Source organism: Molossus molossus, unplaced genomic scaffold (assembly GCF_014108415.1).
Source record: "Molossus molossus isolate mMolMol1 unplaced genomic scaffold, mMolMol1.p scaffold_m16_p_3, whole genome shotgun sequence".
Classification (NCBI taxonomy): domain Eukaryota; kingdom Metazoa; phylum Chordata; class Mammalia; order Chiroptera; family Molossidae; genus Molossus; species Molossus molossus.
Genome location: NW_023425366.1, coordinates 93,391,284 through 93,409,881, shown reverse-complemented (window position 1 = coordinate 93,409,881; position 18,598 = coordinate 93,391,284). Strand labels below are relative to the sequence as shown.

The 18,598-nt window shown below is 45.4% G+C and overlaps 1 protein-coding gene across 1 annotated transcript in view; it reads right to left on the bottom strand.

Moving 5' to 3' along the window:
* The window catches only part of MEGF10 (multiple EGF like domains 10), a 158,333-nt gene that overhangs the window by 20,737 nt on the left and 118,998 nt on the right, over positions 1-18,598 (bottom strand). The window contains exons 11-15 of the mRNA XM_036279239.1: positions 18,159-18,279; positions 17,251-17,414; positions 15,056-15,158; positions 1,568-1,714; positions 283-417 (exon numbers count right to left, since the gene is read on the bottom strand). Of these exons, the coding sequence (XP_036135132.1) occupies positions 283-417; positions 1,568-1,714; positions 15,056-15,158; positions 17,251-17,414; positions 18,159-18,279 (670 nt within the window). The remainder of the gene's footprint in view (positions 1-282; positions 418-1,567; positions 1,715-15,055; positions 15,159-17,250; positions 17,415-18,158; positions 18,280-18,598) is intronic.

The following is an 18,598-nucleotide window of genomic DNA, read 5'->3' as shown; positions in this document are numbered from 1 at the left end:
TGACTTCACAACGTTTTGCTCGGGAAGCCCAAATCCTTCCTCCTATTGATTTTTCATGGGAGGCTGTTTCCAATGAAAACGGAAGAGCAGCACCTTTCAGAGAATAAAGGGATTTTTCTGGAGTGGCAAGCAGCAATTCCAAAGCTGAGTCATTTTGAAAGAAGCTGCAAACACAGGCCGCCAGAGGCACCCATGCCGGTAGCTGCAGCCGCGGCCTTGGGGAAGCCGAGGACAGGCAGCGGGGGGCTTCACCGCCAGGCAGCTCTCCAGACCCAGCCTCACCTTCGTTGCAGAGGGCTCCCGTGAAGCCAGGCAGGCAGTCGCACAGGCCGGAGATGTGGTGGCAGGGCCCGCTGCTGTGCACGCACTGGGGGCAGGTCTGGCTGCAGCGGTGCCCATAGAAACCAGGGGAGCAGACTGAAGGGAGAATGGAAAGCGAGAGTTACCTTTCTGGAGACACGTGTCTTTCATATCTCACATCGAAATCCAATTCAAATTCTGAGTAAAATAAGTTGTTTTAATAATACGGAGACTTTTCCAAGTGTAAAATCACCACCACCAAAGAAACAAGGGTATTCTTTAATCATGAAAAAAAAAAAAAAAAAAAAGCCATTAAATTCTGAATTGCCTGAGGGCAGGCGAATGACTTCGCCCTCTTTATTTCCCATTCGCGGCCCCAATTAGCTTGAGGTTTGGCATAGAGCTAGAGGCTTTAAGAAATTAATAAAGGAAGGAAATAAAATTCTAATTTCCAACAAGGCCCAAATAAATACTCTCAAGCCATGTGTTGATCCTTCATTCTCTAAGACTCATTACTGGCAATACATAGAATTAAAAGATGGTTTCTCCTCGACATGGCCCAGGTTAATGACTGTGGATGAAAAGTGAATGAGCAAAATGCTACATCATTAGGTTCTTCTCAAGACGGTATTTGGATTTAAATATAGGAAAACTGCATAGAGCTCTTAATAAAATAGTAATTAAAAAATTAGAATAACTTATCTTATAGTTAGTTGTATTTTCCTTTCTTGAGAACATTTACAAAAAGATTTAGTAAAATCTTATGAATCACTTCCTACCTTAGAATGTCAATTGACCAATGTCAACAGCCCCCATTTTTGACTTGGCGGTTCTATTTCCCCGGAGTGCTGACTTTAAGGCTACTAGCAGGATGCATGATTTGCCTCCAGGTTTGGCTGATGTGGATTTCTAGTAATTGAAATAAGGCCAATGCCAAAATTGCTGAATAAAATATTTACAGGTCAATGAATTTCTGGAACACCATTTGCAAGATTGGAGGCAGGATCAAAAAACATAGCCTGATGATGATGCCAATGGGGCGATGCAATCATCACCGGGAAAAATGGTGAAAGCCCCATCTGTTGGGTTAGTCCTGAAGGCTGGAAGAAATGAAACTCGGGGATACTCCATCAAGGACAGCCCTGCGAAGGACAGGGAGACCTATTTCCCTTTCGTTTGACCTCGACTGCAAGAGACATCAGTCCGAGCTGAGAGGAGGGCAGAGATAACACTTCTGCACACGGTGCCCTGGGAAGGAGAGACTTACTTCTCTGACACGTGGTGCCGCGGAACCCCGGGGCGCACTCACAGATGCCGTCGTCAGGGGAGCACGACGCCCCGTTTTTACAGTAGCAGGGCAGGGAGCAGTTGGGACCCCAGCGTCCCTCCGCACACACACTGTCACAGTGGACACCTGCAACAACGCACACCAAGACTGGTGAGAGGCGGGGCGGGCAGGCACCCCTGGGATGCTAAGTCAGAGACAAGGACTGAGGTCTGGGCATCAAAGTGGAGTTATCCCAGACAACAACGAGGTGTAGGATTAAAATCTACACATACACATCAATAGGCCATCATATGCGGTGTGATCATGTATCATCCTCGCGTTAAAATAATCCCAGGACTATTTTCTATAGAGGCATGAAAGAGAAGGGCTAGCACACCTCGGTTATACTGATTTTCTTCTTTAGGAGGAGAGAACAAAGGGGAAGCCCAAAGGCTCTATTAAAGGCAACATTCATCAAAACCATTGTATCATTTAGCTCTTAGTGACTTCTTCCTCCTCTCTCCATTCTTTATCTTTATGGAGAAATGGACACAGTGTAAAAAGATAAGGGGAAATCAAAGCTGGTTACATTGTTTTACATAAAGAAAACCCTCCCCCTGGAGCAAACCACCGAACACAATCTTAAACCATTTTCAGGCTGCTTGTGCAGCACAGAAATCTGTGGCACCAAATTCCTCTTTGAAAACACATTCCGACTCTGGGCAGCAGTAGGCAGACTATCACAACTGATGTTATTCACAGCTGCTGTCTAAATGACCGCTTATTATGAAACAACCTGGGTGTTTAACTCTCACTCTGGAAACAGAAAAACTTTAGAGTCAGTAATGAATGGACAAAATGCCTAGAGGAAACGTACAGACAACCCCAAGTTGCAAAAATTAAAAAAAAAATAAAACTGGGTTTTCATGGAGGTCGATGGACGTGTCTTTTGTAAGTTTGTATTTGAAATACAACAGGGGCTTTTTTCTTGTAAGTCTGAATCCTTCACAACTCAAAGAAAGGCTCTGCGTGGACAGGCCATGAGAATGAGTTATAATTAGCAGAGAACCGGCGACTACTGGCCTTCGACCAAGTGCAAGCACAGTGAGAACAGGCACGCACACACTCAAGGATTCCAGAACAATTCCACCACCCAGCACCGAGGAAGCTGAGAAGGCAATGTTGGTATTGCAGGTTTTGCTTCTAAATTGATTAGGAGGAAAGTTACCGTGACCCGGACCTTAAAACAGACGCAGCGCCAAACCAGAATGGGAACGTCGCTAATTGGTATACAGCCTTCTCTGCTGAACTACATCTTCCACTTCTGATAGTTCTGGGTTTTGTCCTTCGGAAAGCCTCCCACATGGTAAAGTAGGCATGAGAGCACACAGACCTCACTGTGTCTGGCTTGAACCAACAATAGACTATTATTTTAGCTCAGCCTGCTGGCTGAAGAAAGATTCGGCCTCTTATATGTTGATTAGGGTGTAAGAGTTCCTCATGGAGTAAGATATGGAATTTTGGCCTCCTGTGATTTTTATTTTTTTTATCCTCACCTGAAGATATGTTTTTATTGATTTTTCAGATAGAACAGGAGAGAAGGAGGGAGGGAGAGAGAGAGAAAGAGAGAGAGAGAAACACTGATTAGTTGCCTCTCACATGACTCCAACCAGGGCCAGGGATTGAACCTGCAACCGAGGTACGTGCCCTTGACAGGGAATTGAACCCATGACTCTTTGGTCCAAGGGATGATGCTGTAGCTGCTGAGTCAAACCGGCCAGGGCAATTTTTTTTTTTTAATTTAAAAAATATATGATCTTTTTTTAAAAAAAATCAAACCTGTTTTGAAAAGCTGAGATGGAATTGCAGCTCTACACTCCCCAAATGGTGTTGTGACCCACAGCTTCACATCCACACAAGGAAGAAGCATCAAACGTACACAGGAGCAAATCGCTTCTGAGGAGCTTGCAAACCTCAAGTTAGTTTTGTGAGTTTGAAGGAAGTAGCAGCAAAGGTAATCTGCTACAGGCTTCACTCTGTTCAACTGCAGTTCCTGTGTTCTGACCGGGAACCAGGACGCCTGCTCATCAGCGTTGGAAACAGGGACACCTGCTTCCCGGAGGTCCCCACCCCCTGGCCATTGCCGTCCGGGGCCACCCAGGCAAATACCAGTCGGGATTTGGGAGAAGTGGAAGCTGAATGATTACTCTGTCCATCTGAAAACCATCCAGAAAATGAGTCCTGCTGTGGGGCATTTTTTAATTTTATTTTTTTGTGGGGTAGGAGCTTGGGGAAAGGGGAGATTTAGCTATTTTTAGTGATTTAGTTTATATGCTGCTTGCCAATCTCTCCTTCACATTACACTTAATCAATGTGGTTAGGATGGAATGGAGTACACTTTAGGTCAAAAAGTATATGCTTCTTTTTGGCATTATCGATGATCGTGATTTATATATGACTTAGCACATTCTCAATCAGAGCACGTTAAAGAAAATGACTTGCAGGCAGGTTGACAAATGTGAATAAGTGATCTTTCATTTCATATCTGATTCCTCTTCCCCAACAGGTTTGTTCAGCTGATTAGCAGAACCATCAGTCATAATCAACTGTATCGAGGTAATTTTCATATATGTAACTAGGCCCTGGATACAGCAAGGAGATCCATGGCAAAGATAAGCTCGTTGCACATGATTTACCCATCATTTCATTTCCAGACAATCACAGAGAATTCTAGGAATCATCTATCAAATCTTCTGTCTCCAATCATATACACTCTACACATATTTCAACAGAAACAGGCTTACTTTCACATACCTTTTATAATTGCAATGAAGTGTTTCCTTGGACAGTAAATTATAACAGTTCCATTACCAACTCCCTCTAAAAATACAATCCTTTTCCTTTTTCTCTATCATCACTAAAAATGAGTTATCATTTTGCAGATAATAATGCCTAATCTGTTTGAAGAGAAATATAAAGTATATTTCAGGCCCTGGCCCATTTGGTTCAGTGCTTAGAGCATTGGCCCGTGGACCAAAGAGTCACGGGTTCAATTCCGATCAAGGGCACATACCTTGGTTGTGGTTCCTGGCCCTGGTCGGGGTTGTGCGGGAGGCAATTAGTCGATGTGTCCCTCTCACATCAATGTTTCTCTCTCTCTCCCCCTCCCTCCCACTCTATCTGAAGATAAACAGAAAAATATCCTCGGGTGAGGATAAAATATAAATAAATAAATAAATAAATAAATAAATAAACAAACTATATCTCAGTCAGGGGGCAACTCAAGGAAAAAGTGTGAAGCTGTTTTCTTTTCATCTTGAAGCAGCCTTTTCTCCAATTGCTACTCCTCCCCTTCAGGCCTCTGGTACCCTCTTGCTAGCTTTCCCTTCATCTTACAGTCAGGAAAAGATAAGATAAATTTATTATCGCTGAGATGTTACCTTCTCTAAAGAATATTGATATTTTAAGAGAATACACATGTCGATAGCCTAAGAAATAAATCTCTAAGTGTAAAATTTTAGGCAACAAGACTCATAGAGGGGATTCCAGGGTAAGTGCTATGGATGTGACCTCTACATAAAGCACAGATTGAAACTTTCTCAGGATAGAAAACTGTAAGTTTGCTTTAATCATTTTTTTTTGGCTGTGTGTATGTGTACTTAATTCCTGAATTATTTCCACTGATCTCACCCTAGTCTTTGCCAACTTTGCTCGAGTCCTACAAGACATCTTTTTATTGCCTTGTTTGTCAAAGACAGAAGAGAGAATTCAACTCAATAAACATTCATGGGGTCTGACAGCTGCTGGTTTGCTGGTAAGAGGTTCTCTAAGAAAGACCTCTAATCCAGATGGACAATGGCCCCAGAACAGGCACACCCAGCAGGTCAGGGGATCACAGGCAGAGAAGGAGGTAGCTTGTGGAGGTAGAGGAGGGTTCCAAGCTAAAGCAAAGTTGGGTGCAAGGCTCAGAGGCCCGAAGAAATATGTGTCCTGTCCTCCAGGATTGCAGGCTGGGGACAGGCGAGATGGGACTGGGGAGAGCAGGCGCCCTCAGGGCAGCCTAGCATGGTCACAGAGAGAAGAGCCAAGAGGGCCAGACTGTGGAGTGTGAGCCTCCTCCTGCTGTCGTAACCACCCAGAAACTTCATTTCTTTAATATGATCTATTCTCCCTCCTGTCCTTTTGATTCAAACTGGCCTCATCCAGCACTGACTCACCCGCCTCCCTCTCCCTGAATCACAAAGCCTTCGGGACAATGATGTTCTCATCGGCATCAAATAGACTTAGGAACAAAGCTTCAGGTCTGTTGCGCACAGAGACAGAGTTTTAGTCAAACTGAAGATAACACCTAGGCTCCAGCTGTGCTTCAGGTCCAGACCCAGAAAAGCAGAACGAAGCCACTAACCACACCGTCGTGAAACCCGACAGAGCAGTACTGCGGCTTAGGGCCAGATGCAATGGTCAGCTGCCCCCTACCCTAGCACTGACCAATCAGGAGGGACCATGACCCTAACTCCACCATGATTAATGATGTTTTCACTATATAACCCATCCCTTAGAAGCCATCGGGGAGCGAGGTCTTAGAGCAATGGCTCACCTGGGACTCCAGTTTGGCACCATTTCCTTAAAGAACACATCTTAACTTTCTTTGCCTGTTCGTGTCTGATTGGGCTTGGTTGCATGCAGCAGAACACACCCCCTTTGTTTTGGGAAGAGTGCTAACAGGGACCATGTGGACAATGAAGTAGGTGATGGGCATAATCGAACTTGTGTTTTGTAGGAGGGCAGAGGATGCTCTGAAGGTGAGCCTAGAAGAAAGAAGACCTGTCTTGTGGCTGTTTTGGATGATCTAGGTTAAAAAAAAAAAAAGAAATGATGAAAATGACAAGGTCTTAAACTAAATCAATGGCAGTGGGGACGCAGGGGAAGATGAATTCCAGAGGAACAGCAGAGAATGCAGAGGGAAGGTCCAGCCCCCACCCCCAGGGTAATTAATGAATTCCGGCAGTTCCACAGGGAGAGGGTACTTGCTTCTGCTCACCTAGCACATGCAAGGTGGCAAGTATTTGTCGGATAAGCCCAGTCCCTTTTTGATGTGCTACTCAGGACCATTTTCCAACTGGATGGAGCAGCAATATTATTCTTTCCTTTCCCGAAAAAGGGGTGAGAAGTGCATGGAAACTGGAGAGCCTGGCACATTTATATTTTGCACACCTAAAACAGTGACCCTTCCCAGCAAAGGGGACAGACGTGTCTGCCTTGCTGATTTTGGAGAAGATACCCTTTCATGAGCACAGGTCTGAGTTTTTTCCACGTTCGCCCCAATTATAAAGCAATAGAAGAATTATGGGGCATCTTGAGGGAATTCTTGTGGGACGTTTCCCCAAAGGACAGATAAAGGCTCTAACAGGAGCTGCTGCAGGAAACAGCTTCCTGAAGTAGGGGGCATCTTTAAATTTGCAGGAATCTCTGGCTCAATGGAAGGCTTTTTCCCTGATAAATGTTCTAATGCTGATAAGGGGATGTGTGAGGGGCTGTTTCCGCCAGGCCTGAGGACAAAGGGCTCTTTGATAGCCTTCGCAAGTTGCTAGGCAATGGCTGAATGATCGCGATCAACCTCAGCGAAGCGGCTCTAAAGAAATGTCCGTGCCTTCAATCCCGATGTGCCAGCGGCCTCCATGTGAAATCAGCATTTACTGGGCATTTGTGATTCCGTGGATGCGGCAAATGAATCATCGGGGGTGTCGTTATTTCCCCCTCTCTGAGATAACACCTAAACTCCTTGTCTTGCTTAGTTGTTTATATTCCTTCTGCCAGTATTGCAATATTTGGGGCATTGGTGAATGAAGGCAAGGATTTCAATTTGCTGTCTACTGTTCCCGAACAACAAACTTAAACGTACATTAGAGCCAAGAGAGAGATTTATTAATAATAATTGGGCTTGGGGGTTGCAAGAGAAAGGGACTGCAGTATTTTGTCATAACACTTTTCTGCTTTTCTAATCCTCTGGCCAACAAAGTGACGGTAGTGTAAGAAGTTCTTCCCTGGCGTGCCCACCTCTGCCCACGCGGGTCTGCCAAGAGCACGCGGCGTCTCTGCAGGCCAGGGGTGCTGCCTCTTATCTCTGTCTTCCCTGAGCACTGAGGTCCATTCAGCTTGGAGATACTCAATGAATGCTTGTCAAGTTTTGGGATACTGTGAATTTTAAAGATTCATGAAAAAAGAATCTGCTCTATACAGATAGCCAAGTTGAAACACATACTGAGAAGTCATAGAAGTCAGAGGTGTTTGCGTTTGCACCTGTGAGATGGAGACCCCAGCGAGCGTGGGCTGCCAGAGGGTGGACCCGGAAAAACACGGAGAACAGACTGCGGGGCAGATTGGGAGATCTGTGACCTTTGGCTTTTTCTGTAGCCTTTCTTTTGGGAAGGCGAATCTTTCCCTCCATCCTTCCTTCAAGGACCCCACATTCTGCTTTTACATGACTCCCTTCCCCCAAGGCCATGTAGACAGACAGACTGATTCTCTTGCACACATGCTCTGCACCCTTCAACCCCCTGAAGAGTCAGATGGCGTGTTTTGCACTTGCGGCTGACTGGGTACACGCACATTCATTGAAACTCATCTGCACTTGAAGTTGCACTTCCATGTCACTGAACAAGGAAAGGTGCCCCCCCCACCCCCCGCCCTTATCATAACAATTCAGGCATCTCTAAGCTGCCTGAGAGATCACTTCAGGAGAGAGGAGTACTTGAAGGAGCAGTTCACTTACTCAGCTGCTCACACTTGGTGTGTTTGGGAAGCTTGGAAAGGGAGCTGTCCTGGAGAGGGGCTGGGACAGCTGCAGACCTGGTTCTGTGTGCTGAGCAGAGTAGAGACGCCAGACCCTTCTCATAAACTCACCTCCAGGTTTTCCTCCTTCCGATGTCCCCACACGGCTGGGCTCAGATGAGCACCTCACGAGTCTCCCTCCTCTCCTTTCCCCTTCTTGCCATTACACCATGTTCAGTTAGTCCCCTTCTCTTTCCCGAGACTCCCAGAGGTTGATTTGGCATCTAATCTCTTTTCTATCGGTTTAGCATAGAGCTTCTCCCCCTGGTATGAATGCATCGTTTAGCCTCCTGTAGTCGTTTACAACTGGTTATAAGGCTCTGTCACAGAATCTCTCCTTCAGTAACAAGAGCAGCAACAGGGCAGAGGCCAGTCTACAGACTGGTAAGTGCCACTGCCTGGACCCCCAGGACAACCTCGGAAATGACCGCCAGGCCCACCGAGGAAGGCTGTCCCCCAGATGAGATGCGTGGCCGCAGGGCTAAGTTGGGCCAGAAATCCAGCTCACACTCCACCTGCCAAGAAGTGCACCTTGGAAACTCCCACGCCTTTCCCGACGTGCACGAACCGTGCTTTATGAGCTGGCGGTGGCACGGCGCTCCTCACCCGCCCGCCGGTGTCCTCGGAGGCCGTGGGCGTGAGGCGGGCCTGGGATGTGCGAGCTGGGAGAGTTCCTGGGGGACAGTGACCTCAGCCAGGGTGGGAGCCAGGCTGGAGAGGCGCACACTCCCCGAAAGCTGCAGTGGAACCCTGAATCAGCTGCAATGCTCAGGGCCGACGTGTTCTGGCCGACTGGAGTCGGAGCAGAGAGCAAGAAAAAAAAAAAGTCAACATGTTTATACTGTTTTTGAAAAATACTTGATAAAGTGTATCACTCACTTTGGAAACACACACACACACCACTAATTATATTTCATTGACATCTGGAATTTCGGAATACTCATTCTGAAAAGCCAGTCTCATTTTATAGCTGTGTGTGTGTGTGTGTGTGTGTGTGTGTGTGTGTGTGCGCGCGCGCGCAGCAGAGGTGCGGGAGAAGGAGCCCAGGACACAGTCTAGATCCTAAAAGTGTTTCATTTTCCCCAGTTTTTTTCTTCTTTTTTTTTTATTGCAATCTGCTCCTTTTTGATAAAGTAGTCCACTGGCTAAGAATGTCAATAAATTAAGGTTTTAAATAACCACACATAATAGAAGTGCACATATTTTCTTTTGAAAAATGAGACACTTCTTTTGGAAACAGTCTCTGGGATATCAGATGCGACTTACATTTTGGTTAACTTATGCGGTAGTACATTATGAAGACTTTTTTAATGACTGTCAAGTGGGACTGTTACTTATAGTAGGAATAAGCAAGAGTTCTGGTTCCTTGAAAAGACCGTCAAACATTAGAAGAGAGGGCGAAGTGACGAGGAACGAACGGTGGGTGAGCCCCAAGCTCAGAAAGCAAGCCGGACGCCTCGGTATGTCGGGCTAGCACGTAACTTCCTCCATTTAGGTGCCTCAATTTCTTTGTAAACTGGGATACAACTCTTCCAACCTCTATCTCTGGCTCTAAACTCAGAGGCCTGACCAGCCTCTCCCACAGTCAGTGGCCCAGCACTGGGGTGCCTCTGGACCATCTTGCTGACTTGGTCATGGGAGGAGCCCAGAACCCTGTGTTAGATTCACTGATTCCTTCACAGAAGGCTCACTGTTATCCCCCACACTGCCCCGGTCTGGCCAGTCTCAACACTTCACCTACAGCAACCTCAGCAAGGGGAGGAGAGGACACACCAACACTTGCTTCCCTGGGCTTATGCTATGGATCTGGCCCTGACACTAGTGTTTAAATGGAAAGCAAACCTTTCTTTCTATTGCAAAAGGCCTTTTCAAGGTACTCACTCAAAGCAAGTTTGTGATGAAAAGTCATGAGCCTATCCAGTGATGGCAATGTAATGATGTTCCGTGTAAATAATAGAGGCTGCATTTATTTTTCTTTTAGAAAAATAAGCCAGTTCTTGGTCCAACAGTAGGATGCTGTCTGGAACTTCAGGAACTTTCTTTCCTCAACATACATTTGCTTATACCGTGTGCATTCTGTGAGTGTGGGGATGACCTCTCTAAAAAAGAAAAACCAAACATTTCCCAGCAGCCTCCCATCATTGCAGACCGGATGCCCACACAGAAGACCCGGATGAACAAGTCTCTGGGGCAATGATGCGAAGCATCGGTGGGTGGCACGTGACAGGGCGACAGGAAGCAGCAGTGCTCACTCCCTTGGAGAAGCAGACCCGTCACAGATGGACAGCGGATTACAAGATTACACTGTGTGACAAGCCACTGCATTCCTGCAGAAGCCCCATCAGTCTCAGGCCAGATGGGATCATTTGTCTTACCCCATGACCCAGACTGTGGAATGCAACTAACACATTTTCTGACTGGCTCCAGGCCAAATCCTAGCTCCTGGTTTGCTTGTGTCCACGAGAGTATGCCTTGCACAGGCTGGTCCTAAATCATCAGAGCAGGTGGATGCTTGAGCAATGACTGGTTTGTGCAGAAACACCTCCCATTTCCTCTATATTCGTAAGTCAAACGTAGATTGGGTGGAGCTTCGCCCAAAACAAATGATAATGGCCTCTCTGTAAAGGAAATTCCTGAATTTGCTCTTTTGCTTCATGGTGGTCATTGAGAACTTCGTGCTGGTCACTCCATCTGAGAACATCTGCTTTAATCCCTGAAGCAATGTAGTTTTAACATTTAGGAACTGAGTTATCTTAGCTTTTGCAAGTCAAGAAGGAACTAGAGGATCAGGGAGTGTGTCCGTGGGCGGCTCCCATTAACAGAAAATAGAGCCCCTTACACCAGCCTTGGTCTGTTGCCCAAGGTGGCTCTCAGACACTGGAAATCAAGTACATGACGGTTCATCTCAATTTATTCCTGTCAAAAGCCAAAGTACCTCTCAACAAATTCCAAAGGGCTTGGCATCCCATGATCAAGGATCTGGAGACTTAATGTTGCTAAGCTGGTAGTACTTCCCACATGGATCTATAGATTCAATCCTCAGTAAATGTCTACCTTGCTTCCTTGCAGGGATTGACATGCAGACCCTAAAGTTCACATGGAAATTCAAGGGACCCCAAAAAGCTAAAACAATCTCGAAAAAGACAACCCACGTTATAGAACTCACACTTCTGAATTTTAGAGCTTTCTACCAAGCAAAAACAATCAAAACAGCATGGTACTGGCATAAGGAGAGACATATATATCGATGGAACAGAAATGAGAGGCCAGAAACAAACCCTCTCACAATCATGGTCCATTGATTTTTGACAAGGATGTCAAGACAGTTAAATGGAGAAAAGAATAGTCTTTTCAACAGATGGCTCTGGGACAACTGGACAGTCACTTGCAAAAGAAGGAAGGTGGAAACTTATCCCATACATAAAAACTGAACTCAACACAGATCAAAGACCTACGTGTAAAGATAAAAGTATAAAAGCTAAAACTACAAAATTCTCAGAAGAATATATAGGCATAAATCTTTGTGACTGTGGATTAGTCAATGGTTTCTTAGATTTGATGACAAAAACAAGCAACAAAAGAAAGAAAATAGACAACCTAGACTTCATCAAAATAAAAACTTTTCTATTGCAGAAGGCACCATCAAAAAGTGGACAAAACAAGTCACAAAGTGAGAGAAAATATCTGCAAGTCATATATTTGACTAGGGTCATAATCTAGAATATATGAGGAAAAATTACAACTTAATAATCAAAAGAAAAACATCTCAATTAAAAGGAAACAAGCCCCTCCCCTATAAGGAAACAAAAATCTGCATAGATATTTCAACAAAGAAGATATACAGATGGCCAATAAGCACATGAAAATATATTAAACATCATTACTCATTGGGACATGCAGATCAAAAACAAGGAGACACTATTTCCCATCAACAAGAATGGCTGTAATAAAAAAGGCAGATAATAGCAGATAGTGTGAATACAGAAAAACTGGAATCCTCATACATTGCTGGTGGGAATGTAAAATGGTGCAGCCACTTTGGAAAACAGTTAGGCAATTCTTTTGAATTCTTAAAAAGGGTAAAATTACCATATGACCCAGCAATTCCACTTCTAAATATATACCCAACATATATACATCCACATAAAAAACATACATATGAATGTTCAAAGCAACCTTATTAAAATTAGCTAAAAAAGTGGAAATACCCCAAATACCTATCAATGATGAATGGATAAATAGAATATGAAGGAAATCAGTAAAAAAGACCACGTATTGTATGAGTCCATACAATATCCAGAAAAGGCAAACCCACAGAGACAGAGAGCAGATTAGTGGTTGCCTAGGGGAACAAGGCCATAGAAAGGACTGGGGATAAAGAAGGAGTTAATGCTAATGAGTACTAATTTTTGGAGGTGATGAAAATCTGCAAAAATTGATCATGGTGTACAATTCTTTAAATACATTAAAAACCACTTAGCCCTGGCCGGTTTGGCTCAGCGGTTGGAGTGTCCACCTGCGGTCCGGAGAGACCCGGGTTCGGTTCCCACTAAGGGCACGTCCCTCGGTTGCAGTTTGTCCCCGGCCCTGGTTGGTCGTGCGGGTGGCAGCCACTCGATGTGTCCCTTCACATCGATGTTTCCCTCTCTCTCTCTTCCTCTCTCTCCCTCCCACTCTGTCTGTACAAAAAATGGAAAAATGTCCTCGGATGAGGATAAAAAAATATATAAATAAATAAATACATTAAAAACCACTTAATTGTACACTTTAGGTGAATTCTATGGTATATGATTATGTCTCAATAAAGCTATTATATATGTATGTGTACATATGTATGTATATATATACACACATACACACACATATATGTACACAGACACATGTATACGTGTGTGTGTGTGTGTGTGTGTGTGTATATATATATATATATATATATATATATATATAGAGAGAGAGAGAGAGAGAGAGAGAGAGTTTGCTGGATGTCAGCCCTGACCACCATGGTCCCTCATACAATTCTTAGAAGTCTTTATCAGAGAGAATAAAAATCCCAGCTAAACGGCTCTCCTCCAGCACCTCCTGGAGCGAGTCTGTGTAAGGCAGGTGGGTGCAGCAGTTCAAAGAGCTGAGTACTCAGTGGGGAGCATTTGTGTGAACCCTGTCTCACACTGACTGACGCTGGGACCTTGGTTCAGCCACTTAACATTTCTTTGCCTCAGCTTCCTCATCTGTAAAGGGAGAAAGTAAATAATATTTCCTACCTCATGGAGTTGTGAGCCTACGGTGAGCACTCAGTACACATTATTTAGTATTATTTCTCTAGCTTCTTTGTATGCATTTTTGCCTCCATAATTTCCTAAATGTGACATCTCTGGTATGGAGGCATAATAGTCTCTTCTGAAAGGTCCGTCTTCAGAAAATAGAAACCATCACTAAAGAGGATATTTAGCTTGTTACTGCAAATTTCTTTTAGAGGACAAGTTGAAAACATTTTGGAGGATACTGAAGCATCAATATGGAAACAGTCTCTTAACACAAATTCTCTCTCTTCTCTAAATTTATATACAAATATATTTAGATACAAATATAACATATACACAAATACACATGCACACACAAATGACTTCAAACATTTAAAAGGGAGTTTTGGTTCATTTATCTACCTCTAATGCAGTCCCCAGTATAACAAGATTTCCTCTAAGCTAACAAATCAATGATCAACATTTTATTTTACTTTAAACAGAAATGATCATCAATACGTTCAGTCGTTCATCACAATGCTCAATATTTGTCCTATTGCACTGACATGCACAGTTTTTCTTACAAGGTATTTAAAAGTTCATTTTTTAAGGATAGGCTTGACTTGATGTATAAAAAAGAACAAGACCCCAATTTGTTTGGGTGTTTAGTGCCATCTTCCAAGTCTGTGCATCATGAGCAAAAACTGTTCTTTTTTTTTTTTTGGTATGTGCCCCTAGTGGGAACTGATCCCCGAACTCTCTGGTCCGAAGGCCGGAGCTCCAACCGCTGAGCCAGACCGGCCAGGGCAAAAACTGGTCTTCTTTTAAGACCCCTATTAATGTGTTAAACTTCCTGGCTAAAACCATGAAGTCATATAAATAAAGAGAAACTGGGTTAGAAAATTGGTATTCAACCATAGTATGAATTTTTATGACCAACATTATTATAAGAAAAAGTAAGTTAAAACTTTTATTTCTAGTAATAAATTACTTTAACATTTGCATATTGACCATGTTAATATTAATATTTAATATTTCTGTCTCGGTAAGGTAACCTTAATTACATTCCTAAGGGTTAGTTCAATCATTCTTGCCTCAATGCTCAGAAATGCCACAGCGGTCTTGCTCGACTCTTCAAAGCAATTCACACTTTTCCCCTCTTGCCCGCCTGAATTCTGACCACTGGACCTTCCATGAAGGCTCAGGAGAACTGCCCTGGACAGTTCAACAAAAAGTCACTCTTGGATTACAGATTAATTAAACCTAATAGTAGTATTTCTGGGGAAAAATGTGTCAGCTTACTGGAGACAGCTCTATTTTCATTCTTTCTGTGCAGTTGACCTGTGTATGTTTCTTTGGAACAGCAAGGAGCAGAGCGGGGCCTCGGCAGGACGGTTCCCATTCCCCTGGCTCTCACCTGACCATCCGGGGAGGCAGCGGCAATGGCCCGTGGTGGGGTGGCAGCCATCCGCGTGGCTGCAGTCACAGCGCTCGGCACAGTTCAGCCCATACGTGCCATCCTGCATGGACAACAGCAGTGAGGACGGGGAAATCCAACCGTGGGAGACACAGGGCCCCAGCCCGCCGTTTCGGGTACAAATGCTCCCAAACACCTCCAGCAATGCGCATTATAATCACCTCTTTCCAGCGTTCCTGCCCCCCTAAATACAGGCTTCAGAAGGTCAGTGTTTTAAGGTCCCTCAAAGATTAGTTTCTGACTGACAGGGTCGGGATATATGAATGGTGAAATCAATGATACTACGGTGCTGATATGCATATATATGCAGATGTACATAACTATGCCAACTAATTGAAATAATGTTTGTTTGTTTTTTACCTTATTGTAAACCACAACTTGTAAACATATTTTCTTTGGCTCCTAAAGGCTTTTATAAAACAGTTCAATGTGCCCTACAAGGCATGTTATTCTGTAGCACAAAGGGAGGAGCCTGACTCACGGAGAGAAGCTCCAAACCTCTAAAAAGTATTGTCGCTCCAGCTGAATTTAAGTTCGTTTCCATAGGCTGCCAATGAGATACGTGGGGCTGCAAGGGAAAACGAGTCTTTTCTGACTTTTCCTAATCAACGTCCTCCTTTTGACGAAGAAGCCTGGACAGGTTGAAGCGAGTCAGGATTCTGAGGAAAAGTCCAGGTTGCACACTCGCCTGCTGTCCCCCCCCATCCTCCCTGTTCTCGCACGCACGTCCCTCTGGTGGCGCAGCGGAGATGAGGCTCTCTGTGGACGTGGTCATTTAGTGTGTGGGGAGGGAGTGGGAGGCTGTGCAGACACGTCCTGCCCCGCCTAAGGACAGCGTGCGTGTGCAATGACTGGGAGAGAGCAACCTGAGAACCAGCACGGAGCAAGCAGTGCGTGTTCCATGGCACAGTCGTTTGTCCAGATTATTAAACGTATTAAAATAAAATACAGGAACCGCTTTTTAGGCCCACTAATGTCCGATGGGTTGCACAGGATTTAGCCTTGCCACCTATGAGCCACTAAACCATCGGCCTTGCATCTAATATACTAGAAAAGACACGATGGTGCCAGAGGCTTTGCTGTGTCCACAATCAGACTGGGAATGAAAGGTGACCCAGCCCCTCCGAGAGCACTGATAATTTGTTCACTGGTGGGTGAGAGGCAGCCACGCTCACTTAACTTTGTCCTGAGGGTTGGCGGGGATGAGGTAGCCCAGGGCAGATCCTCTCTGCTTTGGGAAATGGGTTGTACGTAATGAGGAGGAAGCCCAGGGAGAAAAGAGCCTCCGAGGAAGGTCCTTCTGGAGGGGCCCTTTCAGGGGTCACGGGGTCACAGGGCCATCGTGCTATCGGACGCGCCAGAGAACACACACTGCGGAGAGAACACTCAATGGCTCAGGAGGAAAGAATTGTGATAGCAGGAAAGAGTGATGGAAAGGAGGGGAAGAAACAACCTGGCGTTCACTCAGGAAAAGGAAGAGAAATCAGCGTGTTACTAGGAATGCACTTTCCATTGCAGTCTTGCGGGTGACACAGTGCGGGACTTCCAGGGACGAGTATCTCCAAAGCAGGTCAAGCGAATAGAGTCAGCGTTGGACCAGGGGAAATCTTTGGGGATTCTCGTGACTCCAGAGATATTTACGTTAAAAGACAGCTGTTTCCAAAACTTCTTTCACCACCTCTGTGAGCATTTCTGTGACACTGTCACCACCCCCTTTAGTTCCCCGCCACTTTCCACCCCAGAGGCTGGAGGGTTCCCACTGCAGTGGAAACGCTGTATTTGGGGAGTCGACGGGCATACTCTGGGTGTTGGACAAATGCTGTTGATTGGCTGCCAGGAGGAGATGAGTATAAGAACAACAACAACAAACATAGATGGGCGCGGGGCAGTGGACAGCAATGAGGGTAACCTGAGTAGAGATGAAGCAATAGAAGAAAATGATTCTCACAAAGCTACCTATCCAGTTTCCATGCTTACCCCCTTCCCAATCCTATATCCAATCTAAGTTCAAATCCTAATTCTTCTCATAGTTACTGAGGTTTGGTTTGCACTCAGACACTTCGAGTCAGGAAAACTGCAAACAGAGGCTAACCCTCTGGCACCAGCTCCCCGCTGGGGGACTGGTTTGGTCGTACCTGGCAGGGAAGTTCGCATTTCACCCCGCGCCATCCCGGGGCACACGTGCACGTCCCGTCCAGGGTGTTGCAGGCTCCGCCGTTGAGGCACTGGCACGTCAAGTTGCAGCCAAAGCCCCAGGTGCCGCTGGGACAGCGGATGGAGCAGTCCACCCCGTGCCAGCCTGCCATGACGAGAAGGCCAGAGCACGTGAGCAAACAGCAGCAGCAGGGAGTTGGGCCGAGCCGTCCCAAGCTACTTTCCCGTTAGAAGCATCTCAGACATGCACAGCAGTGTCCCCAGCCCCAGCACAGACATGAACAGAGCACCCAAACAGCCATCTGTCTGTGTGATCTGTCACAAAGAAGCACGACGGGGCTACTGGGGGAAGAGACAGGGAGTGGGGGCCCCTTTAATGCACAGTGATGCTGAGTCTTGTTCAGGACAGGAGAGTGAAATTCTTAGGTGGGTGGGAGAAGGAACATTTGCATTTGAGAGAACAACCCTGTCTTGAAAGCAGGACAACATTGTCCATGAACACTAATTACCTAGGATCCTGGCTACTGCAGAACTCTGGACAGACACATTCTGGCCCTCATGTGAAATTGGTGCTTGACGGCATTTCTCATCATTTTCCAGGTCAGTGAATTTAGGGGCATGGACACGTGTCTGTTTGGCTTACTCATCCCCAAAGTGCAGAGAGTCACAGACTTTTGGAGCTGGCAGCAACCTGGGAGATCATGACCCATGCACGAGCCTCTTCCTTCAGCTCACGCGAGCAGGAGAACCCCCCTGGCTGGAAGGCTCTGCGAGGTCGGGCACTGAATTGTGGCACAGCTGGTCCTACAACCCTAGTCAAGGTTTCTTTCCTGTGACCTTAGGAGATAACAGGACCGGGATCAGATCAAAGACTCTTTCACCCACTTACCTGCCTTGCAAGTACAGGACCCGTCCACAGGAGAGCAAACAGCATCGTTCTGACAGCCACAGAGAGAGGAGCAGTTTACCCCGTAGGTTCCCAGGGGGCAGGGAGCAGAGCAGTCAGTTCCCTAGACAGGCACAAACAGGAAAGTGCATGCAATCCTACACACTGAAATAAGGCCAACACAAATAAACGAAAGTATATCTTGGTGATGCTAATTATACTCCCTCTCCAATTCTAACACATCGTATATTAAAAAGTTGCTATAATGTCACCACTCTACAGATTTAGAGATTCAAGGGCAATGCTGGCTGGCCTGTGTTTTTGATACAGTGTTGAATAACACCCAGAAAAGCCTGCTGCCTGCATTAGTTCTCCTTTGTAGCAAATACAAAACCCTTTGTCCTTGCTCAGACAAGGAGATATATAACAATAAACTGTAGCTA